This window comes from Plectropomus leopardus, chromosome 13, assembly GCF_026936395.1.
Source record: "Plectropomus leopardus strain MGB_pleo_1.0 chromosome 13, ASM2693639v1, whole genome shotgun sequence".
NCBI classification, from domain to species: Eukaryota; Metazoa; Chordata; class Actinopteri; order Perciformes; family Serranidae; genus Plectropomus; species Plectropomus leopardus.
In genome coordinates this window covers 22,297,606-22,323,086 of record NC_142188.1, presented here as the reverse complement: position 1 = coordinate 22,323,086, position 25,481 = coordinate 22,297,606, and the positions used below count along the sequence as shown (strand labels likewise).

At 40.4% G+C, this 25,481-nt stretch overlaps 1 protein-coding gene across 2 annotated transcripts in view; it reads left to right on the top strand.

Annotated features, from left to right (window-relative positions):
- mcu (mitochondrial calcium uniporter) overlaps positions 1–25,481 on the top strand; it is a 71,295-nt gene that overhangs the window by 17,407 nt on the left and 28,407 nt on the right. Inside the window, exon 2 of one of the 2 annotated variants that reach the window (XM_042502823.2) lies at positions 14,796–14,906. In XM_042502823.2, the coding sequence (XP_042358757.1) occupies positions 14,796–14,906 (111 nt within the window). Of the gene's footprint in view, positions 1–14,792; positions 14,907–25,481 lie in introns of both variants that reach the window. The other variant, XM_042502822.2, reaches the window with a different exon arrangement.

The window sequence follows — 25,481 nt, the reverse complement described above, 5'->3', positions numbered from 1 at the left end:
TTTTCCCAGGAAAAATAGCTGAGCTGAGCTTAGCATCAGAGCGGATCAGTGATGTACCTCCAGCTGAGCTTTCAACTCGCACTGTCAGAGCTTTTACCAACCCCTGTCCTGAGGGGGAACCCTGGGGAAATCCCAACCTGGACATGAACTGGATGGGTGACGGGGGGAAAAGTAGGGGCACCGCGAGGTTAGAGGGGGAGATTTGGGAGTTGAAGAGGTTTTTTTTTCAGCCTGAGGCAATGTTTTTAGAGTTACCATGTATTGAGCTGTCTTTGTAAATCCAGGTATTTTACAGCGGCATCAGGAAGACGTGAGAAATTCTCCTTGCCAAAAATCAAGGCCACAAAGTGCATGTGGAGGTGACTAACAGAGGCTGATTTTGAGGCGAGCAGAGAAGTAAATAGGCACAGGAGCTTTTTAAAAGTCTTCGTGCTGCTGTTGCCTGGGTAACACACTGCACACTGAAAATGTCGTATTTTTTCCATCGGAGAATTGAAGGTTATCCATCTCATTGTCTCCTGGCTCTCTGCTTCTTATGCAAAAATGCCCTCTTCATTCTTGGCATCATCTCACCTAGCTGGATTCAGTGCAAAATGTCTCTGTGCAGACAGACATGCACTCAGTTAAAAGGCTTCTTCACAACTCGGCTATTGGGTGACTGCACTGGCCCCTGTTCTCTTCACTTGCTTCCATTCAGTCGCCTCCTTGGAATAACTGTAACGCTACATTGCACAGGCAGTGGCAGTTTGCATTCCAGTCTTGAATTATTGAATTGCCTACGAGGCTCTCTTTCAAATTTATACTTCCTTTGATGCAAAATTGAATATAAATCATTATTTTGTCAAATGTAATTTGAAGAGAGTTGTTGCTGCTCAGCTTGTATCTGTTTTTGCGATTGTCGCAAAAATCCACGAGGATGAATGCATCAGGTCTCATTTCTGCAGTGTGTTGCTTTACTGCCATTTAATTCATAAGTCTCTGAACCATGTGTTCAGCTGACATCTTCCTAGACACCAAAATACATTTTGTATGTCTAAGTCAGTGGGAGTGTCAGAGTAGGAGCAGTCTGTTCCCTCACAAAGCCTCGTACAAACGCACTGGAATGGATTGGTCAGAATAACGGCCTTCCAGATAGTGGTGGAGCAAAAGCTATGAAGCTGCTGCTGTATTGAAAAACAGAACAAGATGGGAGCTGTGTCACACTTTTGTCATGATCGCAATACCTGTCCTGGCAACTGTGATCAGGACCTGTGATGGGAGCGTGAAGGTCAGTGGTTAAACATACAGCAGGAAGGAGCAGTATAAGGGCTTGTTTGCCGTCTTAGAGGTTTGAGGTTCACCCAAACTGCAATAAGAAAGCAAGTCTTTGAAGGTGACACTGATCAGTCAGCGCTAGGTATGGGAATTGATTTTATTGATACCAATGCCATTTTTGATTCTGCTGATCTATCCAATTCTTTATAGATTCCCATGTTAATTCCCAATCAATTTAATTGGTTGAGAAAAAAGCATTCAGTGTCAGTGCAGCTGTTTTATTTTGTATCTGTGCTGGCAGGAGTTGTGGCCGGAGGGTTTTCCTCCGCCTGTCTGGAAATTCTTCAAATTTGGCTCAAATGTCCACTTGGACTCAGCAATCATAGATCAAAAGTCAGGGTCACTATGACATTGTCTCTTTCGTTCTTGTGAATATCTCAATCAGCTGATTAGTGTTAAGTATCTGAAACTGTGGTTAACTGGCATGAATTTAATATGTTACGAAATTAAAAATAGGCCGGTGGTAGGCTGTGTCACCTACCACCACCGCTCTATTTAGAGAATATTGTACAACATTCATTTAATTAGGTTTTCTTAGCCAAAGCAAAAAGTCTGCCATGGCTGCTTGCATGGTGCTAATGTTATTATAACAGGAGCTTTACCGTCAGTCACATGAAGTTTGATTTGAAAGCAGTGGCACTCCTGCAGAGTGTCACACACATGGCATCCCAGGAATTTCTGCTCATGTTACATAGAGATATGTTTCTGCATGTTGTTGGTGTTTCCAGTGTTACTTGAAATGATTATTTTACAGAGATAACAAGCAGCAGTGTTGTATTTTTTCTTCATGAAATGAAGCCAGGCTTCCTTCTCTTCACCCTGTCTCATTTCAGGTTTCAGCCGTTTAGCATATGCGTTTGACGACATTGTTTTGCAGTGTGCTACCAGCAGAAAAGCATGCCAACATCAACAAAAAGAAGTGATATGCTCAGAGGCATATAATTTTGGACAATTTTTAACCGGTTTTCGATTCCCATCCTTGTCAACGCCCTTGGCGATATTTTACAAGAAATGCCGCGTGGTGTTTTGCTGATGGAAAACTTTTGAAGGAGAACAGTGTGTTCCATTTGCATTAATAATATCTGATATATATTAGCTCTTAAAGTAGGGTCATGATATTGCAGGTCGGTGCAGTTACTTCCTGATACGTGCAGTGGAAAGGATACACAGGCTCACCTCACAATGACTCAAGTGTGCAGCATTTAGCCGGTTGAAGAAGGACACACTTGAGGTGAGAGGTCAGGCCCTTCAGTCAAGTGGTGTAGGTGGAAGTGTAGATAAGGCTGCAGTCCTCAACCCACCAAATCAGTAAAGTGTTTGAAATGTAAATATGATTCTTGTCAGCTTATAATCAGTATAATACCTGATTTAAAAAGATTATAACTGTAGTTTTATATGCGCCTTGCCTTGCTCTTATCGGCAAATCCTCACCTCAGCTCCCCTAAACACTAATGACAGCCCCATAAAATTTGATTGATGTGGTTGACTAGAGTTACAGTACCAGGCTCAACTTGTAGCCAAAGCTGATCTGCAGTATTGGGAAACCAGCCTCCAAATTCCTTATCGGGAGGCCAGAACAAGTAGGAAGAGTCTGAGCTGATGGTTGTGAAGCCTCAGTTAGACAAACATGCAGAGACACAGCCTGTGGTCGCAGCAGCTGACTCTTGTAAGCAAACTACTTCCTATTCTGAGATGCAAAGTGTGTGTGTTAAAGCCACTTAGTTTGGGAATCCACCAGTGCTCAGTGTAAGCCATATTTTACTTTATACAACATTTGTCTGTGTTGCTTGATTTTATACCCAATTGTGAATATGAAGATTGAAAGTGAGCCCTTTTCTTTTCCAATATCAGAATTTATCGCCGCTATTCACATAGCATTATTGTTGTTGCTATTTATGTCTTTCACTGATGTTAAGGAGTTGCTTTGTAATGACTACTCACACACACACACACACACACACACACACACACACACACACACACAGAGAGAGACCTGCAGACATGCCGAGACGCACACACTCAGACAGAATTTTTTTTCATGCACAGTCCTTCTCTCTGGTGCTTGTTCACTCTCTCTCTCTCTCTCTCTCACTCTCTCACTCACTCACTCACTCACTCACTCTCACTCACTCACTCACTCACTCACTCACTCACTCACTCTCACTCTCTCTCTCTCTCTCTCTCTCTCTCTCTCTCTCTCACTCACTCACTCTCTCTCTCGTATGCCTGTGCTTTCTCCCCCTCACGCCCACGCTTCTTCTCTCAGCGCTGCTCATCATCCGCTTTATCTCCACAGCTCGGTAGGATGTGTATGTGTCTTTTCTATAAGAAAAAGCAAACAACCGCACAACCTTTTTGGCTTCCCCGTCTATCCAATCGGCTCCAAACTTGTCACCGCAGTCTGTTTCCAAAGCTTTACTCCTTTCTGCTTACTCTAAATCCTTTTTGTCCTCCTTCACTTGCACTTACTCAGTTCATTTTTGTTTACAGGACCTTAAGTCCTCCCTTTTAAGAGCTCGATGGAACAGTAAGGTCTTTTAAAAGTGTGATAAAGTAAGCAATGTTTGTTCTGACATTTCCAGGCCATTCCAGGCTTTCCAACAATACCAGCAATGTTATGCTGCTGCTCTTGCCGCCCTTCTAAGCTTTATTTGGGTAACACCTGGGGCAATAAATCAGAAAAATATTTTTATAGTAGATGTAGGACTTGTTTCTAGTGTGTATCAGCTTTTGTGCTGCTTGCACAGCCCTCATATTCTGCCCTATAGTCTCCCTCTGCTTACCTTTCTTTGTCTGTTCTCCTCCTCTTATAGTCCCCGAGACACCTGGGGATGAAGCTGCTTTGTTGCCGTATTCCATTATGAATGAAGGCAGTTTTCAGCCCGCCCATTCATCTCTGCTGCAGCAGGAGACGCTAAGCTGTCAACCTCACTCTCTGCACAACCCGCCTTCATGACCCTGTTTGCCTATACGTGTGTATATTCCACGTGAATGGTGAATAAATGTTTCTCCGGTGATAAATGGCGAAGGGGGTCACTGACTGTGCAGCCCTCTCCGCCTCCTGTCCGGTTTATATTGGTTTGCAGGAATCCTGCAGCATGTCTCTGGTAATTTCTTTGTCCAGCTCTTGCAGCAGAGCTCACACACTTAAATGTCTAAATGTCCTTGAGAAAGGAGGGCAACCGTTGGGTTCACTGGGAGTCTGACTGTATCTGTGATGTGGTTAGTTTGAGTCCTTTATGTCCCTACGGCTTACCTGGACAGGTTATTGCTATCTATCCCTAAGCTCCTGTCTTTATGTGTCTGCCTATCATCTGGGAACCCCTGTAACTGGATCAGTTTTCCTTAGCTATTAAAGGCTTTCATTGGACAGTGGTCACTCAGTGGCCCCCCCTCACCCCTCTTCACCCTGTGTGTGCAGGCACTGGGTAACAGGGTGTGCTTAATGTGTTGGAAATTTCATTTAACTCTCCTCTTCCCCTTTTCCTATCTCGCCGTCTTCATCTTTGCTCTCAGTGGCCAGTGATTGCCTGCAGCCTCCCCACTTTCTCCTTCCCCTACCCCTCCTTCTCCGTCCCCCGATCTCCCTGGGGCTGACTGCTTTTCTCCTACCAGTGAGGGAGATGCAGAGAAGGGTGAATGAGCAAGGCAGGAAAAAGAACTGAGAAAGGAAGATAAGGGAATGCAGAGATAGCCGGATCAGAATGTGAATCACTTAAATTGTACAATAAATGTTGGTCACTTTGGTGCAGAGTCACTGAAAAGTTGCAGCTTTGCAGAGCCAGCTGACAACAGGGCTTCAAAGACAAAGACACAGAGACAACAGACATGTCATTCTCTCAGTGTACTGATCATGCAGTATTAAATAGCCATGTGCATTTGAATGCATATGAGGACAAAAGGATGTAGGTAAAAAAAATGGCTGTCACGCATCAGTACTGGCTCCTTTCTCTACAGCATGCCTGCCATTTACCATCTGCTGTACGGGTTAAATTGCCTAACTGGGAACAAATAGCATTCCCATTACTTTGTTCACTATTATCTCTGTGCAGCTCAGCACACACGCCCTGTTCTGTCACCTTCCTGACCCCTTTGTCATGTTATTTCTATAAATGAGGAGCTTGTCAAAGCCCTGCCCAGGATCCAGTGTTCATTATTTCACCTTAAAAGCTGTTTTTTTTGCCACTCTCCATGTACAAGATGGCTTATGTGTCAGGATAAAGTGAAAGGAGATGAGAAAATAAGAAGGGATGGGTCACTTTTTTAATCATTCTTTGCCCCTTCTCTAAATTTGGATTTTCTTGTTGGTCCATGAATGCAGCGTAAGTGAACTCGCCAGGAGTTCTTTTTTCCACTTAGTAGCAGTTTAAAGAGTTTGACTGGCGGGGTGGATAACTGATCTGTCAGTCTGATCAGAGGTGATCAGATTGATGGATAGAATGAGGAGCAGCTGCTGCCCAGTAAGGGTGGGAATCACCAGAGGCCCCACGATAAGAAATAATCATGATACTTAGGTCACAATACAATATGATTGCGATTTTAAACGTTTTGCAATATGTCAAGTGTTGTGATAGCATGTGCTGCAATTTATTGCAATTTCTGATCTTTTTTCATCTTCTAATTAAGGAGAAACTTTTTAACCATCTATTTTTATTTAATAACATAATGTTTTTATCTTACTTCAGTCATTTTTATTGCAGCAAAATGTATCTAGTGGACTAAAAAAGCAATTGATTTTATTTTTCTAGTAGGCTACCAAAAGTTTTACTTGAATTTGCAGTACTAATAATTTATAAAATGAAAAAAATCAATACTTTGTGTGTGTATTGATACAATATTGCCACACAAAATATTGTGATACTATGTTGTATCGATTTTTCCCCCACCCCTACTGCCCAGGGCAATAAACTGTCAAGTTTCACTTTCACTGCACCTGACATTCTGTTGCTCCTTCTGCATTTTGTGCTCTGACAGTGTGAAGCAAGCATTAACCAAACAGGTATTTTAATTACAGCAGGTTATCACAAATAAATGATTGTGTGGGAAACCCTGGGTGAGAAATTTTTTAAATAGCGATTAAGGTATTTGTAGAATATTGTATTTATTGGTTTTTTTGGTGGTGTGTTGAATTAATTTTACGCATTATTTTTAGACTTCTGTAAAGGAAATATCAGATGCTTGATATTCCTCCTCTCTCTGGTACATTAACAGTTGAGTTGGTAGTTTTATTTGCTGGATCAGCAGAGTTGTCAAGGGTATACAAGACATTATCAACTGTTTCCATGCAGGGAATAATTTTCAAAATTAAATTGTTGAGGCTAATCGACTCTTGGGTAGACGGAGCTGAAAACACACAGTCTGGTGCCGCCTTTTGCGAAGCACACCCACAGGCCTATTCGACTGCACAATCTTCCACTGAGGCCCATTTAACTTAGCATCTGTGACATCTAAGATTAGCCATTAGCCAATCTGAGTTGTGAGATATCTTGCATCAGGAGACATCTGAGTATTCTGGCTGCTTGCTGATGAGTCGTTTCCAGTAATTAAAGCTACTGGGGATCATGTCAGTCCAGGCAAGGTGAATGTGCAGAGGTGACAAAATGCTGGAGTCTGGCCCTGGCTCGGAGCTCCAGTATGTGTTGCTGCGGATCAGGCGGCTCTCAGGTGTCAAACACATCAGGCTGACAACATGTGAAGCATGACGGATAAAAAGTTGGTATGAATTTAGTTACCTGAGAGGACTGCGGGTTGTGCACCATGCAGAGTTTAGGTTCGATGCATCTGTGAACGTTGGAGATTGGTCCCCGAGCTGCAGCAACACTGTGCCATAAGTCAACTAGTAAATCAATATGTTTCAGCCAGTGGTCACTTATTTTCTCACTGTGACAAGGAGTATGAAGCATGTTCTGAATGTGTCACACGCGAAGTGGATGACTGATTCGTGGTATTTCTTTAAAAGAAACTGACAAGTTCTTTAACCTATCATTATGAAGTAAATGTTGATTGCACAATGTAATGGCTTTAGAATAATGACACCATCTGGCATCTGCATTTAGATTGGTTTCCTATAAGCCTCGCTTTCACCATGAAATTCTGTCTGCCAACAAGCACAATCCCCTGGGAAAATGAAGGCTTGATTTATGGCACATACACTTCAACCATTTTCCAAAACAGGGAGAGGATGGCACTTTTGTTTTACCAATTTTTTATCGGTATCAGTATTAGTTCTTTGCTGATACAATCCACATTAGCAGAAGTTGGAAAAACCTAAATATCTGTAGAAAACAAAATTCAGTGTGTTCTGTGTAGGGTTGCAGCATTGTACTGGTTTTAAGGCATACTGTGTTATGACAGTTGACGGTTATCATACCATGCACATTTGCTTGTCTGACATATTAAAAAAAAGTAACTGGACGGAGAATATCACCATTATTTTAGTTATTTTCAAAAGGGCGACTTTTTGCATGCACTTACATTCAAAAAAAGCTTTAAGTTTCAGTCATAGCAACGAAATATTTGATAAAACCAAAACTAACCCGGCTTTTTTCATTCTGACTGATAATAATATTTCTGTAATACTGTGATGTTTTCTGAGACGGTTATCTTACCATGAGAATCTCATACCAATGCAACCACAGTTCAGTGCTGTTCGTAGTTGACTGAATCGAGACAAAGTGCATTAAAGTCTTGCTCCCACCGGAGGGGAAAACAATTCATCGCTCTCTACTGACTTTATATTGTGTGAAGATACCCTCTTGTCATTATTGTCTGTTAGCAAACAACACACAAATACCTAAAATCAGCCATGTGGTTGGATACACTACCAACATGGTAAATAATCCCCAATTTAAACCTAATGTTTTTACAAGCTGCCAAACCTGAAAAACTGAGCTTTTAAGCAATTTCTTCTTTATAATGTGAGGCATCAGAAGGAAGATATGGGAAAATAGCTGGATCCAGACACTCACTAAGCCCTGTGCAGGAAGTGTTTTGTTAATTAAGCCAGAAAAAGTGTAGAGGTTGAAGCTAACTAAGCTACATAATGCCTGGTTTTGACATTTAAATGATGATGTTACCTGTTGATTCGATCTAACAGTTGTAAATATCAAAGAATGTCATTACCGAACATTCAGTGGTTTGATTTTTCAAAGATAGGCAAACTAAGGACATATAGACCTAAAATATTGAGTTTGTCCATGTAACTTTTCCTCTATGGTAGACATAAGGTGCTAACATGATCCTTTGACATGCTAATATCTAAGGTTTTTAGCTTTTGTTAGTGCTTCAGCCCTTGGTTGCATATTGTGGCGTTGATAGATTTCCCCTCCGGTGAGCGTAGTTATCAGAGTATGATTTGTTGTGCTCTGTCTGTATTGGAAATGCTAAAAAAAAAGTTGAAAAGTTTTCTGTTTCCACTTTAAAAATGCCACTCAGTGTTTGTTTTGAAGTGTGTCACTTGTCTCTGAAAACAGACATTTTTCAGAGCAGAGTCTTTAGTGTGCTCTTCCTTTGGGCAAGTGCTGGGCAATCTGACTGAGAATGTCCTCATGATAATAACAGAGTTTACACAATAAGAGAAAAAGCACAGAGGCATTGTTGCAGAGTCAATTTCAGTGGAGCAGGTGTGACAATAATAAAACTGCAACAACACCTTTGTCTTTTTATGGAGTAAATCTGCTTTTATATGATTTTAATATCAGTGGCTCTCTTGTTGTCATATCATTGAAAAACATTAAAAAGAAGTTCATTTTTTCTTCTAAATTCCTACGTTTTGTCATTGAGAAAGACTGTCTGGCTGCTCTGAATAGAAGAGCTGTATGTATATTGACTTTGTTATCCATCTTTGTTGACATATAGCCTGGATCTAGGTTTATGGATCTTTGGGCAGATTTTTTCATTGATTCGTATAAATTGGAAAATGACAATGGCAATGGCAGGTCCCTATGATTATCAGGCTACGGACATGCAGGGACCCTGAACAGGCCTTCATCCTACACCTTGGCTTCACAGTCTCCTTTTCTCCTCAGTATGTCCCCATGTGTACACTGGTCCATGTGGACAGAATATCACTATGTGCTCTGTAGATGCTGTGAAAACATCATGCTGATTAGATTTTGTAATTGGGAAAAAATATAGTGCTAATTATTGTCACCAGTTTATTGCCCAGTAATTTCTAGGAGCTATTAGAAGCTACCTAGTGTATGTCTTACCCTGCTCAGCAGTGAATGCTTTAAAATGTACTTTCCTGCTGACTGGGTAACAATATGGGATGTTTTTCTTTTTGTTGCATTGGAGTTGCCACTTTGCAAGTAGAAAATAAGTCCCTCTCTTCACCTGTTTGTTGCATATTGTTACTTTTCCACAAAGAAAAGGCGTTTTCAGTATAGGGACTTAACCAGCTGGTATTTCTCGTATCAGGAGAATAGTGTGGTGTGTTTTGAGTGCGTATACATTCTGTATGATTGTTCTTGCAGTGTTGCAGTCGGTATCTAGAGAGAGCAGCTGTTGTCCTCTGTGGCAATCTAATCAACAGAAATAGACAGGGACCTCCCCTCACTGGTGATGCAAAGAGGTCACAGCAGCTTCTTTGAGCAACAACTCATTTATGCAGGCAGGAGCACATAGCAGTATACTTTTCACATCTTTAATTACATTAATGCCTGTGGGAATTAATAATTTGCTTGTAAAGCGGTATTCTTAACTTTCAGCTTTGTTTTTGAATCTTTGTTGTGTTTTGTAACTTTTTTTAGATAATGACATACATTGCATATTAATTTATGTGTGACTGAGGCGTTGGAAGGGCTAGTCAGTAGGATCAGTTCACCTGTCTCCATTCAAACACAAGGGACTTGCAGAACAATGGCTTAAACTATTTCCTTTAGTCTTTGGAGATCTCATTATTTTGCTCAGTGGTCCAACATAAAGCCCTCAAAATATTTAATTATTCTCATAAATATCTGAAAAATATAACAGGATTTTGTTTGTATATTATTTAAGCAATATCACATAAGAGGGAGTGCTATTGTACTGTATATCATCATGGCTGTGTTATGGTCGTAGGCATGAGGTTCAGGCAGTTAATGTCACTCACTGTTAATGTTTGCCTAAGTAATGGTTTAAGCCAGCTGTTATGACAAAATCTCCCACAAATGTCTAATAGGATGAAAGTATTTATTCAAAAGGTCAACTTCACCATTACATCATAATGTTCTGCTCTGTTCAAAAACACTTTTTCTAACCCTTATTCAGCATCATAACTTGGCAACAGAGGGGCGGCATTAAGTCAGATACTGAATTGGTGACACTAATCTTGGGTGCCCACCTTGAAGCTGCCAGGGGGAAGATGTTTGTGAAGCATTGTTGTTTTCACATACAGGGATGAAAGCTGTAAGTGCAACTTGAGTGGTTCACTGAGGCATACAATAATTCTAGTTATTACACTTTGTTGTAAACCTGTAGTGTTTTTTGAGCGGGAGCGTATTGACCCATACAGCCATGTTATTCTGTAACTATTGCTGCAGCGTGAAATCACTGCCGGCATTAAAATGAGTCAGTTTGGTTGCTTGGCAGTAAATATCCCACATCACAGCATCAACAATTCAACAAATGCTATCCCTCCTCCGCAGTAACAGACCGGAGGAGACTCTCTTGGCAGTTCATGGACACTTTTTATAGTTGCTGGAGTCTTGACTACTGGCCCCTCCTATGAGTTGTATGCCTGACTTGACGTAGATAAGGAGGAGGCAATAATTCTTCTGCAACATGCTATCTTAGTACCAAGGTCCGTGGCCTATCTTAATATTTAGGACACTCTGTTTGAAAGTTTGTATTGAAAAGTCAATATAAAATGCAATAATTAACAACTGAAAGTGTGTTTCATTAACTGTCCTCAACAATTGTTTCAAGAATTAATTCTGCTTGTTTGCAGAGCTGCAGGAAAAAAAAATGTCATCAATGCTGGTTATCACAGCTGCTCTCCAGGCTAGCTGGTGTTTGAGCTTGACTGCTCCTGAACCTTGCATACTGAGACACAGAATCACATTTTCAGTCTTTTATGGAATATATTAATCTGAGAGAAACCACTGATCTAATTTACCAAAGTGTTCCTTATATATTCATAATTGTTGCTTCTGGCAAAAACTCAAATGGGCATAATACAAGCTCTGTCCTTTCTTGTCAAATGTAATTTACTGGGCTGAAAGTCATTAAAAGAAAGGTAATTCTGTGTGTAATAACATGTAGAGAGAGAAGGTACTAAGCAGACACCACTTCATTGATTGGAGCTCTGATAGCGGAAAGGACACGCAGCAGATACGCCATTCGACAGTTACTGTTAAACCAAGGCTTCTTGTGCAGCCTTATTATAGGCTGTTTTGGTGATTGCTTTTCATTAATTAATGAATAGCTTACATTTAATGTCTGGGTGGTGGCTTAGTGGTTAGCTCTGTCACATCACAGCTGTCCTTGGTGAACAAAGCCTCTTGGTCAATGCATGCTGGGATACCCTTCAGCCCCCTGTAGCCCTGAAACAGTGTAGAGAGTGGACTGATGAATGGAAAGCTTATTTTTTTAATTTGCAATTTAGGACTGCAATTTACTCACTCTATTTGAAGGAATAATTTTATTCCTGTTGTCTTTCTTGCAGAGTTTTAGTTGAGAAACTCTCTCATGTTTCTAAATATAACACTACCGCCAGCAGCCAAACTAATATTGCCATCACCAGGCAACCAGCAAAGACTCCAGGAAGTCGTTGCATCCAGCCAAGATATGATCTGGCACATCACCCTTCATAAACCAACAATGCATCATTTTTGTGCAAAACATGTTTATTAGTGAGCAGATACCAAACGAACATCAAAGAACTGGTGGTGATGGAAGCCGTCTGTTGCGTCGGCTTACATTGCTTGTATCTCGGCCAAAAAAAGTCCACTTAAACACAACATAAAGACCACAGTCAGTTGCCAACTACTGTCTAAGTTGTGCGTCTATGTGAGAGGAAAAACCTCTCCTTTTAATGGCAGGTGGATTAAGGCTATATTTGACATTCAAAAAGGGAAACTGGAAGACTGACAGGATGGACTTAAGATGTTAGTTAGAAACAAATAATATTAAGAGTGTGCTAGCAAAAAGTAAACAATTCCCAACCGTTTCTGCTAAAGAGCTCAGTGGCTAAAAAAAACATTCTTACCTAATACAGCACGTTTGTTTGATCCCACGCTTTTGGCTTTTGCTTTTGTTTGCTTTGCTCACTTCCATTTCTCTTGAGCAGATTTCATTCACCAGCTCCCATGCTGATTCGGCCCAAAAAAGTTGACAAGGGCAGAATTGTGTGAACCATGTGTGATCCGCCGCAAAAACCAGGGCAACGGTCACTGACACCCTGACATTGACCAACTGCTGACAATCAACTTGGTGTGTCAGGGCCCTAAGTGATCTGTACGCCTTGTTCCCACATAGCTCTGTGTGCATATGTGAGTCAACCAGAAGCCAATCTATTCCTATGGGGAGCTCTGTTATCTCTAATATGACTCAAAGTCTCTTTTTTTTTTTACTATGTACCTTTGCTGTGAGTATGTTGAAAAAATTTTTACTTTTGCAGAAGATGTTGTACAGACTGTATACGCTGTGTGCCACAGGAAGTTATCGTTAAATTAGCTAACATGCTGCTTTATTTAGTTCAGTTCACTCAGTTCAGTTAGTTAGTTCACCATGTCTAAATGAAAAGTTCAATAGCACTTTTAGCCAGCATTGGTACCATACTAGCTGTGTAAACATATAGAGCATGTGTATTGGTTCATACGTCTTTTAACAAAATATTTCACAAAACTGCCTACACACTTCCTCATTTATTTGCTGACATGCATTATTGGTCCTCTTTTTGTCTCAATAGTGCTACTTTTTTTTGTTGAACACTAGGGGTAGTCCAGAATTATGGAAACAAGGCGTTAGAGTTGCTGGTAGGCATATTTTGTTGCCTAGGCTAGCTGTTTCCCCCTGGTTACAGTTAGTGCTATGCTAAGCTAACTGACTGCTGGCTGAAGCTGGCTGAATGTTATCTATCCCCTCCATGAGATAGCAAATAACAATAGTATATTTTTTTTTCCAAATGTCAACCAATTCCTTTACATAATACATTTAATCGCAGCTTTCCTCAAAACATGATTCAACGGATTTCACCTGCTTGTAAACACTGATGCAAGAAGATCTTTTTTTCAATTATGAACATTATGCAGATGTGCAGGTTTATGAGTAAAACAAATTAAGCCAGAGCCCTCAATTAGCCGACATACTGTATGTGATTTCAGCGCGAACATTGTGAGAAAAACCAGGTGGTTAAGAGCAATCCAAACACAAAATAATGCAGGTGAGAAAAAAAAAGACATTTTTACATGTTTTATTGTTTGCACCTGTCGTCTTCCACACATTTCAATCTCAATTTAGCATGTCTTGTTTGGGATTTAAATCAAGTCCCAACCGTTCATTTTTGACAGCATTGCCTTTTAAATGCACTGGTGGTGATGGTGGATGGTTTTGAAAATGTAATCATGTCTGACCTTTCTGGCTGTTATTACTCACGGTAGAAAGCCCAGAGCAGTTTTGTGGAGTGTTAAAGTATTGAGCGGCTTGCATTGTAAAAGTGTCTGTGATCAGACCCCCCCAGAGGCTAAACCAGCCCACATGCATGGGTCTAATATGACTGTTTTATGGGGTGCGCTAGTTGTTGCTCAGTGTGTGCAGTCAAGGTGCTCTTGAGTGTTTATAATAGAAGAGTATCTCCATCTTATCTTTCCTCAGTGCTGGGAGGCAGGGGAACATCTGAGTGCATACACTAACTTGAAGGTGAAAGTATTTTAGTCAATCCAGCCTACCGTGACCCTCTGTCATACACCTGCCTGCATGCATGCGCGTGCACACACACACACACACCTTAAAATCTGTCTCTCCACCCAAGCAAACTTACAAGATCTTACATCCAAACATCAAAGCAGCTTTATTTTTTGCTTTTCCTCTCATACGATAAACAGCCAGCTTGTAATCAGCCTAATTGAAAGATAGTGAATAAATAACGCACTGCTAATCGTGGTTTAGGTGTGCAGCAGCAGCAGGCCTGTCAGCTCTTTCATCTCGGATTGACAGTCGCTGCAGCACTTTTCCCCCAGCGTACACAAGTTTCACATGATAGCTCTACTGTCTTGCACGCACAGTTCCGACCACACGTTGCGTTCAAATTGCAGCAAAACAGCAAATTGCCCTGGCCTGTGACGGGAATAGAAAATAAAACTACCACTTTCACGCCTCATTATTTTAAGCCTCTTTTTAGCTCATTGTAAAATACTGCGGGTCCTGGCGGTGGCTGTTTGAAAATAGCATGAGGTTTGCTATTTTCTATTTTTATTGTGATTATCCAGAACACTTTGTTTCCACTTTGCGCAAACGATGATGCCCCTCAACTTGTTATTTTTCTGTGTTTCCTTCAGCAGGAGGTACTGTCTTCTCCTTTCGCCCGTCAGACTGTCAGGAGAGCACATGGCCTACGATCTGCAGCCAACTCCACACTCTTCACCCAGCCTCCCACTGCCCTGTCTCCACAGGTTAGTGTTTCTGCATGCATGTATGTGCACATCGTAAAGGAATCATTGTGGACATGATTGATATCTGGGCCTCCAGAGCAAATCCATATTTATAAGAGCTAGTTGTGTGCCTGTGTCTGGCTCATTGATGTGGACAGCACATCAATCCAGAGCTTCCTAATGTATTGACTGCAGCTAGCATCAGCATCGTCGGCACTATCTGATGCCTTTGTCAGTCTGTTATAGTTTTTAAAGTAATTTAAGGTCAGTCAGGATATTGTTGTCATTTTTTTCTGATTGTTTTAGGTATCTGAACTATATTAATTTATTGGATATCTTCAGTTATTCTGCATCAGGAAGCTACCAACTACCCTTAGAATTCAGTAGCAATGTATGGTTTTATGCTCTTGTGACTTTTTAAATGCGGAAAGAATGAAACTCTGCTAAACCACACATTCAGCACCAAATTTTTCCTGTTGGCAGCCTCAGCCCACATGTATTTTTGGATTGATATAAACTACTAAAAAACCTGTCATCCAGATCCCGATAATCCTTCAACACTTGTTCCTGTTTTGACTAGGGATAATCTGTTGTTGTTTCCATTATGTTCAGTTTTACCAGTGATTAGCATGCAAGGTCTTTTTTAGGGGAGAATCCTTTGAAGGTTGGTGAGGTCGCTGGACGGCAGCCTTTTGATAAAGTCATTACCAGAAGAAATCTATTCAAATATATTCAAAAATCCTACTGTTCAAAGCAGCCCCTCCACCGGGGTGTCGTTACTTTGATTCAATGCTGACATGAGGCAGCGTGTGCTGCCATATGAAGCTAATACGGCCTGCAAATCAACACTCTGACAAATATGTATTTGGATTATAAACACCAGCAAGTTTCGCAAATGCACTGTGCCACGTTACAATTTAGAACAAGCTATTTGGGTGACATGTGGCTTTGGTGTGAAAGCAAACCAGCCGGTCACTTAACTGCTACACTGCTGTGTGTGACAGGGAAACCTAATAGTTGTGTGTGCATGCAAAAACATATTGCAAATAATGATTATTGCGGTTTCGTTTTCTTTAAATCAGCACAATTGAATTAGAGTCACATAATATATTCACTGACATGCAGATGCGTAATACTCCTGCCACTGTCTGCTACTCACGGGGCCTTCAAATTGAAATTTGTTACCTGCCAAAATAATGGATGAGTCTGTGTTATTGTCTGCTTGTCTCTTTCTGGGCCCAGTAGCGTGACATAAATGCCAAATTAATTTCTTCCGCAGTTATAAATTTGATTGACTATTGCCATCTGTTTTTGGATCACATGGTAGTACAATCTAGCAAGCGTTTGATTTGTCTCATTGTCTTCTTTCTGCAGTGTTAGTTGCAACAAATTGTCAAAAGCACCGTACTGTCTGTTGTTTTCCACAAAGCTCATGTCGATGTAGTCTGGAGGTTATCGTGGCAGGTAACAGGTGCAAAAGCAATATTGAAAAATACTACATGTCATCATACAATAGATTTCACCTGGAGTCTTAGGTTTTGAAAATGATGCAATTAGTTAGAACAAAACAATATATTTTTTATTAACCAACTTTGGATTTTATGTAAACTTGTCACTGAGCTTCTTATAGTTCATTTTGACCTTGCAACAGCAGCTGACAAGGTCCATTTAGTAGCCTCTCCTGGGGCTTCTGATCATATTACATCATCTTAATTAGCAGATGTGCCTTTTTTTATTCAATGTTTCACTGCACTTATTAAACATGTGCAAGGAAATGCACGGGTGATGTACTAGGGCATGTGTTTAGAGGCTAATGTGCTACAATTAATAATAAAGGACAAGAATTAGAAAAACATACGTAGAAAGGATAACAATGATAAAAATATGTAATTCTATTTAATGTATGTATTAAAATTTAGCTCATGTTTTCTGTATATCAAAACTGTAAAGAATACATATGTCCTGTTTGTAGGCCTACTGTATAAAGTAATATTTAAACATTTTTTCATTTGTAGATTTCGAAGAAATTCCACTTTTTCTGAGCACTTGATGGATCAGAATTTGATCAATTTGATTTCAGAGATTATTTTATACAAACCTTGGGGTCATACTGTTTAGATCTGGCATTAACATGCATTTCAGCAATTTGAACCCAAGTAGACAGTTAAGACACCTGACCATTTACTCCTGTGCCTTCATGCATCTGACCATTTGTGTTCAGATTTCATCATAAACTTCTGCACAGTTATAGCATCAACACTTGCTAGCTGCTTTGTAGCATGCTTTCTAGTCACGACTGTGTTAGTGTCACTACAGCAGAAAATACTTTTTCCAAGGAAATATCTTTTTTTAAATACTTTTTTAAAATAATACTTAAATACTTTAAATATTCAGTTTTCAATGTGTCAATGACAGTATAATTTTGAAAGGACATATAATATATTACAATACAAAGGTAAGTTGAACAGAGCTAAAAAAAAAAAAAAAAAGAGACTGCCAGCCAGCTCACAAGATTACAAAAATAGTATTTTTAAAGTGTTGTCACAACAGTAACATCTGGAAAGCAAGGTAAAGTAATATGGATAAATTAACTGAGTTGAACATGAGACCTCATGTAGCCAGGCAGGTCAGAGTCACTATAGCTATGAAGTAATATGACTCTGTGCCATGAAAGGTCCCCCGATTCTTTCAAAATATTCTCTGTTTAAGATTGGTGCAGATGCAGTCTTTTTACCATAGATAGACAATATGTCCTTGAGCGAATGCACAAAACAGGGTGAAGTAAAGGTGGAGAGAATATGTTTCTTAGCAACCACCATTCCAAAGTACAGAGGTAATCTGCATGTCGTGTGGTGGCTCAAAAGTCTGTGCGGAGAAACCAAAGATGGTTGTGAGAACCACTCAAAAATTGCTGTTCAAAAGTTGTGTAATGTTTGGCAAAACCAGAAAAGATGTGCCAGTGATCCTTCCTCAAAGCAGCACTTATCACATTTAGGTACACTGAGATGCAGTTCAGTTGTTTTAGGAATGATCTTTGAAACTCAAGTTTTAAGCCAATGTGAACAGAAATCCTTAAAGTGCTAAAAAAAAAAAGGAAATTCTAACAGATACAGTTTGATGAGCATGAAAACTTTCACCTGGTGAACAGGATCAAGTGATTGAAGATTTCAGGACAGCTCCTAAGTGAACCTTGTTTTATCAGCTGTTATCAACATTATATTTAAAGTGAGCGTGTGGCGTCTGCATGTGTTAAGTTGTACTTGTGAATTTACTCGGTTCTGACATGGTATCACTTGAGGATAAGTACGAATACTGTTACACTGTCCTCAGCATAAGATGTCATATCAGCGACCGTCGAATAGAACATGACGACCAGTCACAAGATCTTGCAGGACGTCTGCTGCCACTTTGTCCTTCCTCTCATGTATGACTTGGCTTTGTCGGACCACAGCTCCATGTATTTGGTATTCCTGTGAGTAAGGTCCAGCTAGAACCCAATAAAGCAGACGCATTATGTTAAAAAGATCAGCTCAAGGTTAAGTGTGTATATTTTTTCACCAGGAAATGCGTTCGACCCACCAACAAGCTTGCACGGGATGAAAATTTTATGATGAGAACAGGATATTTGTTCCTTGAGTGCTTGCGATCCTTCTGCTGTGGATAGCAGTGCATTAGCTCATCTCCTCTTCTTTCTGTGCACATACAAGTGTGTGTGTGTGTGTGTGTGTGTGTTTGTGCGGTTACGTGCATGGGATCCAGTGTTTGTTGGGTGTGCTTTGTTTGTGTTGGTGCATGCGTATTTATATGTCATTGAGTTGTATGAAATGGAGAAGGCAGGCATGGGTTTGCACAGGGTGGGGGTGGTTGTACGGTGAAAAATGAGCAGCGGCTTCCCTCGGACTGTGTTTACATTTTGCTGCAGCAGGCCGCTCGGCAAAGGAATCGGTGGGGAAGGTTTGCAAGCGAGGACAGGGGAAATGTATACATTACTTACGCTGCTGGGAAGTCAAAACATCAGCCGTGGGTTATCCTAGCAGGGCCCCGATCACAACGGGGTGAAACAACAGAGCTGAGGGGGAGCTAGCCGATGGTCCCGAGTGTCCCAATCCCTGCCACGTAACTTCCAGAGGGAGTGCTGTTTGTTCAGAGGGCAGGGAAGGGAGGAAACACGGGAGGCTCAGCAGGGAGTGTTTGCCCTGCCAGGGCTTGTTTTCTCTGCTAGGTAGGGCTCAAGGATGATATTGTCATAACTGCAGCAGAAGGAGGGCACATCAGCAAAAATCGTGGCACGTACAGAAACTGTCATAGAATGAAAATCAGATTGCTTAAACTTGTTAGCCATCTCCAGCTTTGGCTGCTGCACTGTCATACAGTTGTACACTGCATTGTTTTCAATCATCACTTCTTTAATTCCCTCTTTTTTCACTTCATTGACATCCCTCTGCTTCTCTCCTGCATTGCTGCAGTACAGGCACTTGTCTCCTACTTGGCGAAGCCAGCGCTCCCTCCCTCCCTTCCTCCCTCCCTCTATTGCTTCTTGGCATCCATCAGTTTAGCTGCAGCTTCCCATGAGGCCTGATGGGTCACAGCTACACACACACACACACACACACACAGAGTCATTGTCAGCATCCCTATTCATGCATGGACCTCTCGACCCATCTGCGACTCAGCTCCTGCAGATGGGAGCCGAGGCAATTTGGAGAAGTTGTCAAATGTCATACCGACACACGAGTGGAGAAATCTGAAATGATGAGGAAATGTTGGTTCCTCATTGGAAACTAGCCAGTTCATGCAATTCATGTAACTGAAAAAGTACACAAGATTACATTGCAGGGTGCACTGGTGGATGGATATATGCACCAGGAGTAGTATAAAGGCAGGGCAGGGGAGGGAGTGTTGCAGCTGCAGTCAGAGCTCTTGAGCTAATCCCACTCCACTGGCACTTTAGACCTGTTCCCTGACTCATATCTTCTTCAGCGAGGATCTCCTTTTCTTGACAACGTATCTGGCTTGTCTGGTGCTGCTTCTCCTCCAGGCAGGAAAACATTGATCAGTAAAAACAATAACAGTCAGTTCTAGTGTTTATTGCTCTTTCCTCTGTCTTTGTTTTTTGTCTGTAATCTGCTCTGACTTGGGCAATCACACATTTTGCAGTCTCTGGCAGGTGGGTGTAGTTCAGTAGCAGAATGATCCGGTTTACGCAGAGAGCTCAACGTGCAGACTTGCATCTGTGTTTTGGAAAACAGCCAATTACTGAAAACAATGGCTGCTGCTTTCTCCACAAGGCAGGTGCGCTATGAAGAGATCCATGAAAACAGTTTGTTGGTCTATTTAAATGATACACTGAACCGCACGAGCACAACAACTTTCTTTCCTTAAATAGTTACCTTAAACTGTTTTTAGAGTGCATCTCTCTTTCTGTGTGTGAACACTTTTCAATCACGTCCTCTCCTTTTATGGCAACGTGTCAGCAAGAGTTTGTGCCATACCGTCCATTTACTCTGATTGACTATAAACTGTGTGGAATCGCTAGTCCAAACTTGTAGCTCATCTCCCACCCAGTCGGGGTCAGGAAGGGATTTCGTTTGAGTGTTGTCACAGAGTATTTGCTGTCGACACTCATTTTAAGACCTGACTTATTTTTAGTTTTTATAATGCTGCCCAGGAGATTTGGAGGAAAACAATGTAGAAAAGTCATGGGGGCTTTGCTCAAGTTGTCAGTGCACTCAGCAGTTCATATATCCACTCTAAAAAATCATTCTTCTTGTACAGGGTCGTAGAACGCCATGTCTTTCCCCAGTTTTCATTCATTTAGACTAAATGAAACAGGACCAGAGGTTTCATTCCACTTTCCTGTGAGTGAGAAGAGGGGGAGTGGTGTGAGAAATGTGACTGGAAGATAGTGCGCAATTTCAGTCAAATAATGTACTTCTTATCTGAGTCATAAATCAGTCACGTCTTAACACAAACATGATTCACATATTTATAGATTCAGTGTGACTGTCACTTCCAGAGGATGCAATCAAATGAATAGAGCTTAAAAAAAATCCTTGTTATGACAGAAAATGCCTGAGAATCTTCGTGTTTTCTTTTGTGCATCCATGTGTAGATAACAAAGATTGTATTCTGATAGGTAATTAAGCATATATTTAATGGCGCCAATTTTCCAAGTTGTAAACAAATAAAAGGCTTAAAAAAATGGGGTTCAAGTTGCAGACCACAGCTTGCTTAATGACTCCATGGCATTGTTATGCTTATGTTTTAAGCTCGGACATACTTTCCACATTGAGCATCCTCAGATGGCTGCTGTCACGCGGTAATGCACAAGATTCATAGTACAATTGAGGGTCTTTCTCAGTCCTTTGCAGTAAAGAGGAGGGCTGGGAGATGAGCTTACCAACGCCGTCTGACAATGGATGAAAGTGAAATTAGGAGTGTGCTATGGGTTCCTGGAGTGAATGTCTGTCAAATATCCGACTTAAGATCTTAATTCATCTATTTGAGTGTCTTTTAATTTATCTTTTGTTCCGTCTCAATCGTGTTTAGTTTTATAATTAGTACTATTAGTTCTCTGTTCACTGCTAATATTCTTTGAATTGTATTTACTCTTATTGGTACGGGTTGTTGTCGCTATTTTCGTTTTGTAATTGTTTCTCTCTTGTTTAATCCTACTTAAAATTTTGTCTGGCCTTAGTTCGGCATTATTGCGTAGCTCTTGTAGTTCTGTTTCCTCTGCAAGAATCCCGTCTTGCCTCTGCTTTGCCTTGTTTGTTAAAGCACTTTGTAAACTCTGTTTTTAAAAGTGCTATATAAATGAAGTTATTATTACTGTTACTAAAACTATCTTCACCGTGGTGCAGCAGTTGCAGCTGGATTGATTACAGTGTTTTGAATTGGACTGGAGTTTGAAACAAAAGACGTGAGCATGCACAGTCAGTGTGCTTCCTGTGCAGTCTGAGCGGTCAAAAAAAGAAAATGGCTGCAGCGGATGTCCGCATGGGGTTAGTGCAGACCCACATGGCCTTGGGTGGATGCCAACATTTACATCTCACTGGCCAAAGCAGACCCCAGTGGACACGTGGAAATGGATACTTTGAATTGGCCTTAATTGTGTCAATTTTCCATGTTGTAAACAAATATATGCTAAAAACAGGGCTCAAGCTGTAGCCCACAGAAAACTCACTCACTCCATGGCAGTTTAAAAAATATATATACTTCTTGTTTACATACCCAAAAGCCCCCAAACTATAGATCGCTTCAAACTTGGCAACATAAACATTTTAAATGGGTCCGAGTGTTTTTGCTGTTGAAATGTTTGTTAATGCAGTAGATGACAGGAAAATAAACAAGGAACATCACTGTTGCTCTAGCAACAGAATAGAAATTAAATGGACCATAGGGAAATGTAGTTCCAACACATAAAGCACGGTTATTCCATATTAAAAAAATGACAAAACTCATTAATATATATATATTTTTTTCATGTTGCACCATCTAGGAATATATTTTTTTCTATTTTTTCTTTTTACTAATGCTAAAAATGTACCATCCACATTGTTCTTATATTCCTGGAATACTAACACTCTTTATTTTTATTTTAATCCATTCATATACAAGTTAACATTTTTTGTCTTTCAACTTTGAACTCCTGATTTCTCCTGGTCCTTTATCTGGGCTTAGCCGCACCTTGTCAAGGCGACTGTACACCTAATTGTGCCCTATTACACACTAACACACCCTTACATACCTTTGAGTTGCAAAACACTTCACCCAACCCCTTCCTCATCCCAGAAATGTTTCATCAGAGACTGGACAATGTTTTAAAAAATGACAATAGAAATTGACAGAAGAGAAATCCCACAATCTCTATTCGACCTGTTCCTCAGCAGCAGTGTTGTGTCCAGTGAATTTACAGTAGAGAGCCTGTATGTAAAGGTGTGTCCACCTTATCTGAAAAGCTAGAGCAGGGGCTGATAATCGAAGCTGTTAAACTAACAAAAGATTGATTGTCCACTTGTGCTGAAGGCCTCTCCTGATTGTTCTGTACATTCCTGTCTCTCCCATGGGGGAACCGCAAGCTTTTATTTTCTGTATCTTTCATGGTTAGCAGGGAAAGGGGAAAGGCAAGGAGAAATAAATGAGGAAGAATGTGGGTTCTTTATGTGTTTAATTGCATCTCTTAGTTTACAAAATTGCACCAATGCTGTTAACAGATGGATTTTCTAAAGTTCACCCACTACAGATATGTATCCTCCCCTGCTCCACCTGAAAATCTACAAAGCACTTACAGACTTGTTCAGCTTTAATTAACTCAGCAGTTAATTAGGATGTTGCTAAGTCCGTTATAATATAATGATCGGTTTTGAGTGGCAATACAAAACGAGACGAGTCATCACAGCTGTTATCAGTTTTCAAGAAGTGTCATTCGTCTGCTGATGTGAGAAAAACAAAAAGCCCAGTCAAACTCCTCTTTTGTCAGCGTGGTAATGCTGTGGGAAAGAGGTGCGACGAGAAATACGTGTGTCATTTAGTTTGTTGCCGTTAAATCCAATCAATTATTCCATTATAACACGCAGATGGTCGCTCAGTAAAGCTTAAAGCTACCTGTAAGACTCAGATACCATCACTGTGTCTAATTACATTATTGATCTATGTGTGTTGGCGCCTTTTCACAGATACTGCACGAATAAAATTGCAGCAAAAGGAGATCTACCGAGATTCTTATTTCTGTTTACATTTTCAGACAGTGGGTCTGCAGGGCGAAGGCAAATAAAAGCATTCCGAATACTGCTAAACATCGGTAAACAAACAAGTGAGGCTGGAATATGAAGGATGAAGTGTGAGGAGGATTGTGTGTTTCGTTGGTCCCCAATAAAATATCACTGCTCTTGAAGTTAGCTTTCAGAACACCTACTGGTAAATGTTATATAAAGACAAGATTGATTTTCGGTCATTTTGGAAAAAAAGTTGTTTTTAAGAATCTGGCTTATAACAAACGTCTTAACGTCTGAGTTTCTGTGATTGATCTCAAAATCAATGTGAAGAATTTCAAGAAGAAAGAAGATTTCCTTTCCTTTCATCAGACATTTTGCTCTGTTATCTGTTTGAACAAACCAATTGGTGTTAAAGTTTCATTGATTGTTACCTGCCCCTTTAACTCAGCGAGTAATCATTGCTGTGTAAAAGTTTATGTTAGTCTCAAAAGAATTTGTGAAAAGTTGCTACCTGGTGGATTGACCCGTCTTTCCTCTGGTCCTTTGGATATTCTTCATCTGTGATGTTCAGTCGGGATGGGGGAATTCAGTTAAGGAGCTATTGACGGGGTTGTATCAATGACACTATATAGAATATATCTGAAAACAGTCAACAAATTCTATCCTGCTACTAGATGTTTCTTTGCAACATAACTAATTATTCATGATTTATCTTTAGGACGTTTAGTTATACATTTCATTTTTCTTCACCCATTGGCTTGTTTGTCTGGAAACTTTATATTTTAGCAACCAGCATATCCAAAAAATCTTAAAGATTAGTTTACAGATTAACCCTTGGAAACCTGGATGTTGTCTTTTGCTGCATGCAGACCCATTGAAATCTAAGCATATTGGTTGAAAAAAGGCAGTGAACAACTTGGCAAAAAATGTTCCACAAATTGTAAGAAATAAGCAAAAGGTGACAAGAAAATAAAAACCATCTTCCATTGAGGCATGCGAGAAAAACACACAAAGAATATTTTCTTTACAAATTCAAGGTAACATATTAGGACTTACTGATTAACACAATGGTCATCTTGTGGTATTCCTTCTAACACCTCTGAATCTGAACGTAATCTGTAATCTGAACGTGGCACGTAAATGTGCCACCCAGACAAAAGAGGCTGCAGATGGGTTGCAGAAATCTGAAGATAAACTAGTACCCTTCAGTATCTTGAAAATAGTTTCATAAGCATCATCACAAAGTCAGAATTTGGTATTTATGGAGGGGCTTTAGCTTACCCACATTACTGCCTTAATCGCGTTATGGCTGGATTATTTGAGTGTGTGTGTAAATGAAGACACTGCTGAATGTCTGCAAAATGATGAGTCTACAGAAAAAGCCTTGGCCTTTGAATTTGAGAAGCTGACGAGACAAGATGACATTTCCAGCTGATATTTTAGATGGCAAAAAATCTCGGCTGTATTTAACTCACTATTAAACTCTGAAGGTGTAGTGTGACATCATGACAACGAAATTACCCCAGTGATAAAATCCATATCACTGAACAGGTTTTAAAAAACATGTGTTTTTTTAAGCACTGAAGTGTTTAAAGGTGTAATATTGTGACATCAAAGGATTTTCCTCGTTCCAGTTAACACTGGTGATCGAGCAGAGCCATGCTGTGTCTGGCAGCTTGCCAGAAGTGACGCCGTGAGGCACTGTACTCAGAAAGACAGTGATCACGTTAGAGCTGTTAAACTGCTAATTTGTAGTAATAGTAGTCCCTGGAGGGTAACTCAACATACGTATTATTAACATCTGTTACAAAAAAGAAAGATGTTTTGCTTCAAGGTATCTGAGCCACTTGAATTAAACCATCAATGGGAAGCCAGTTAG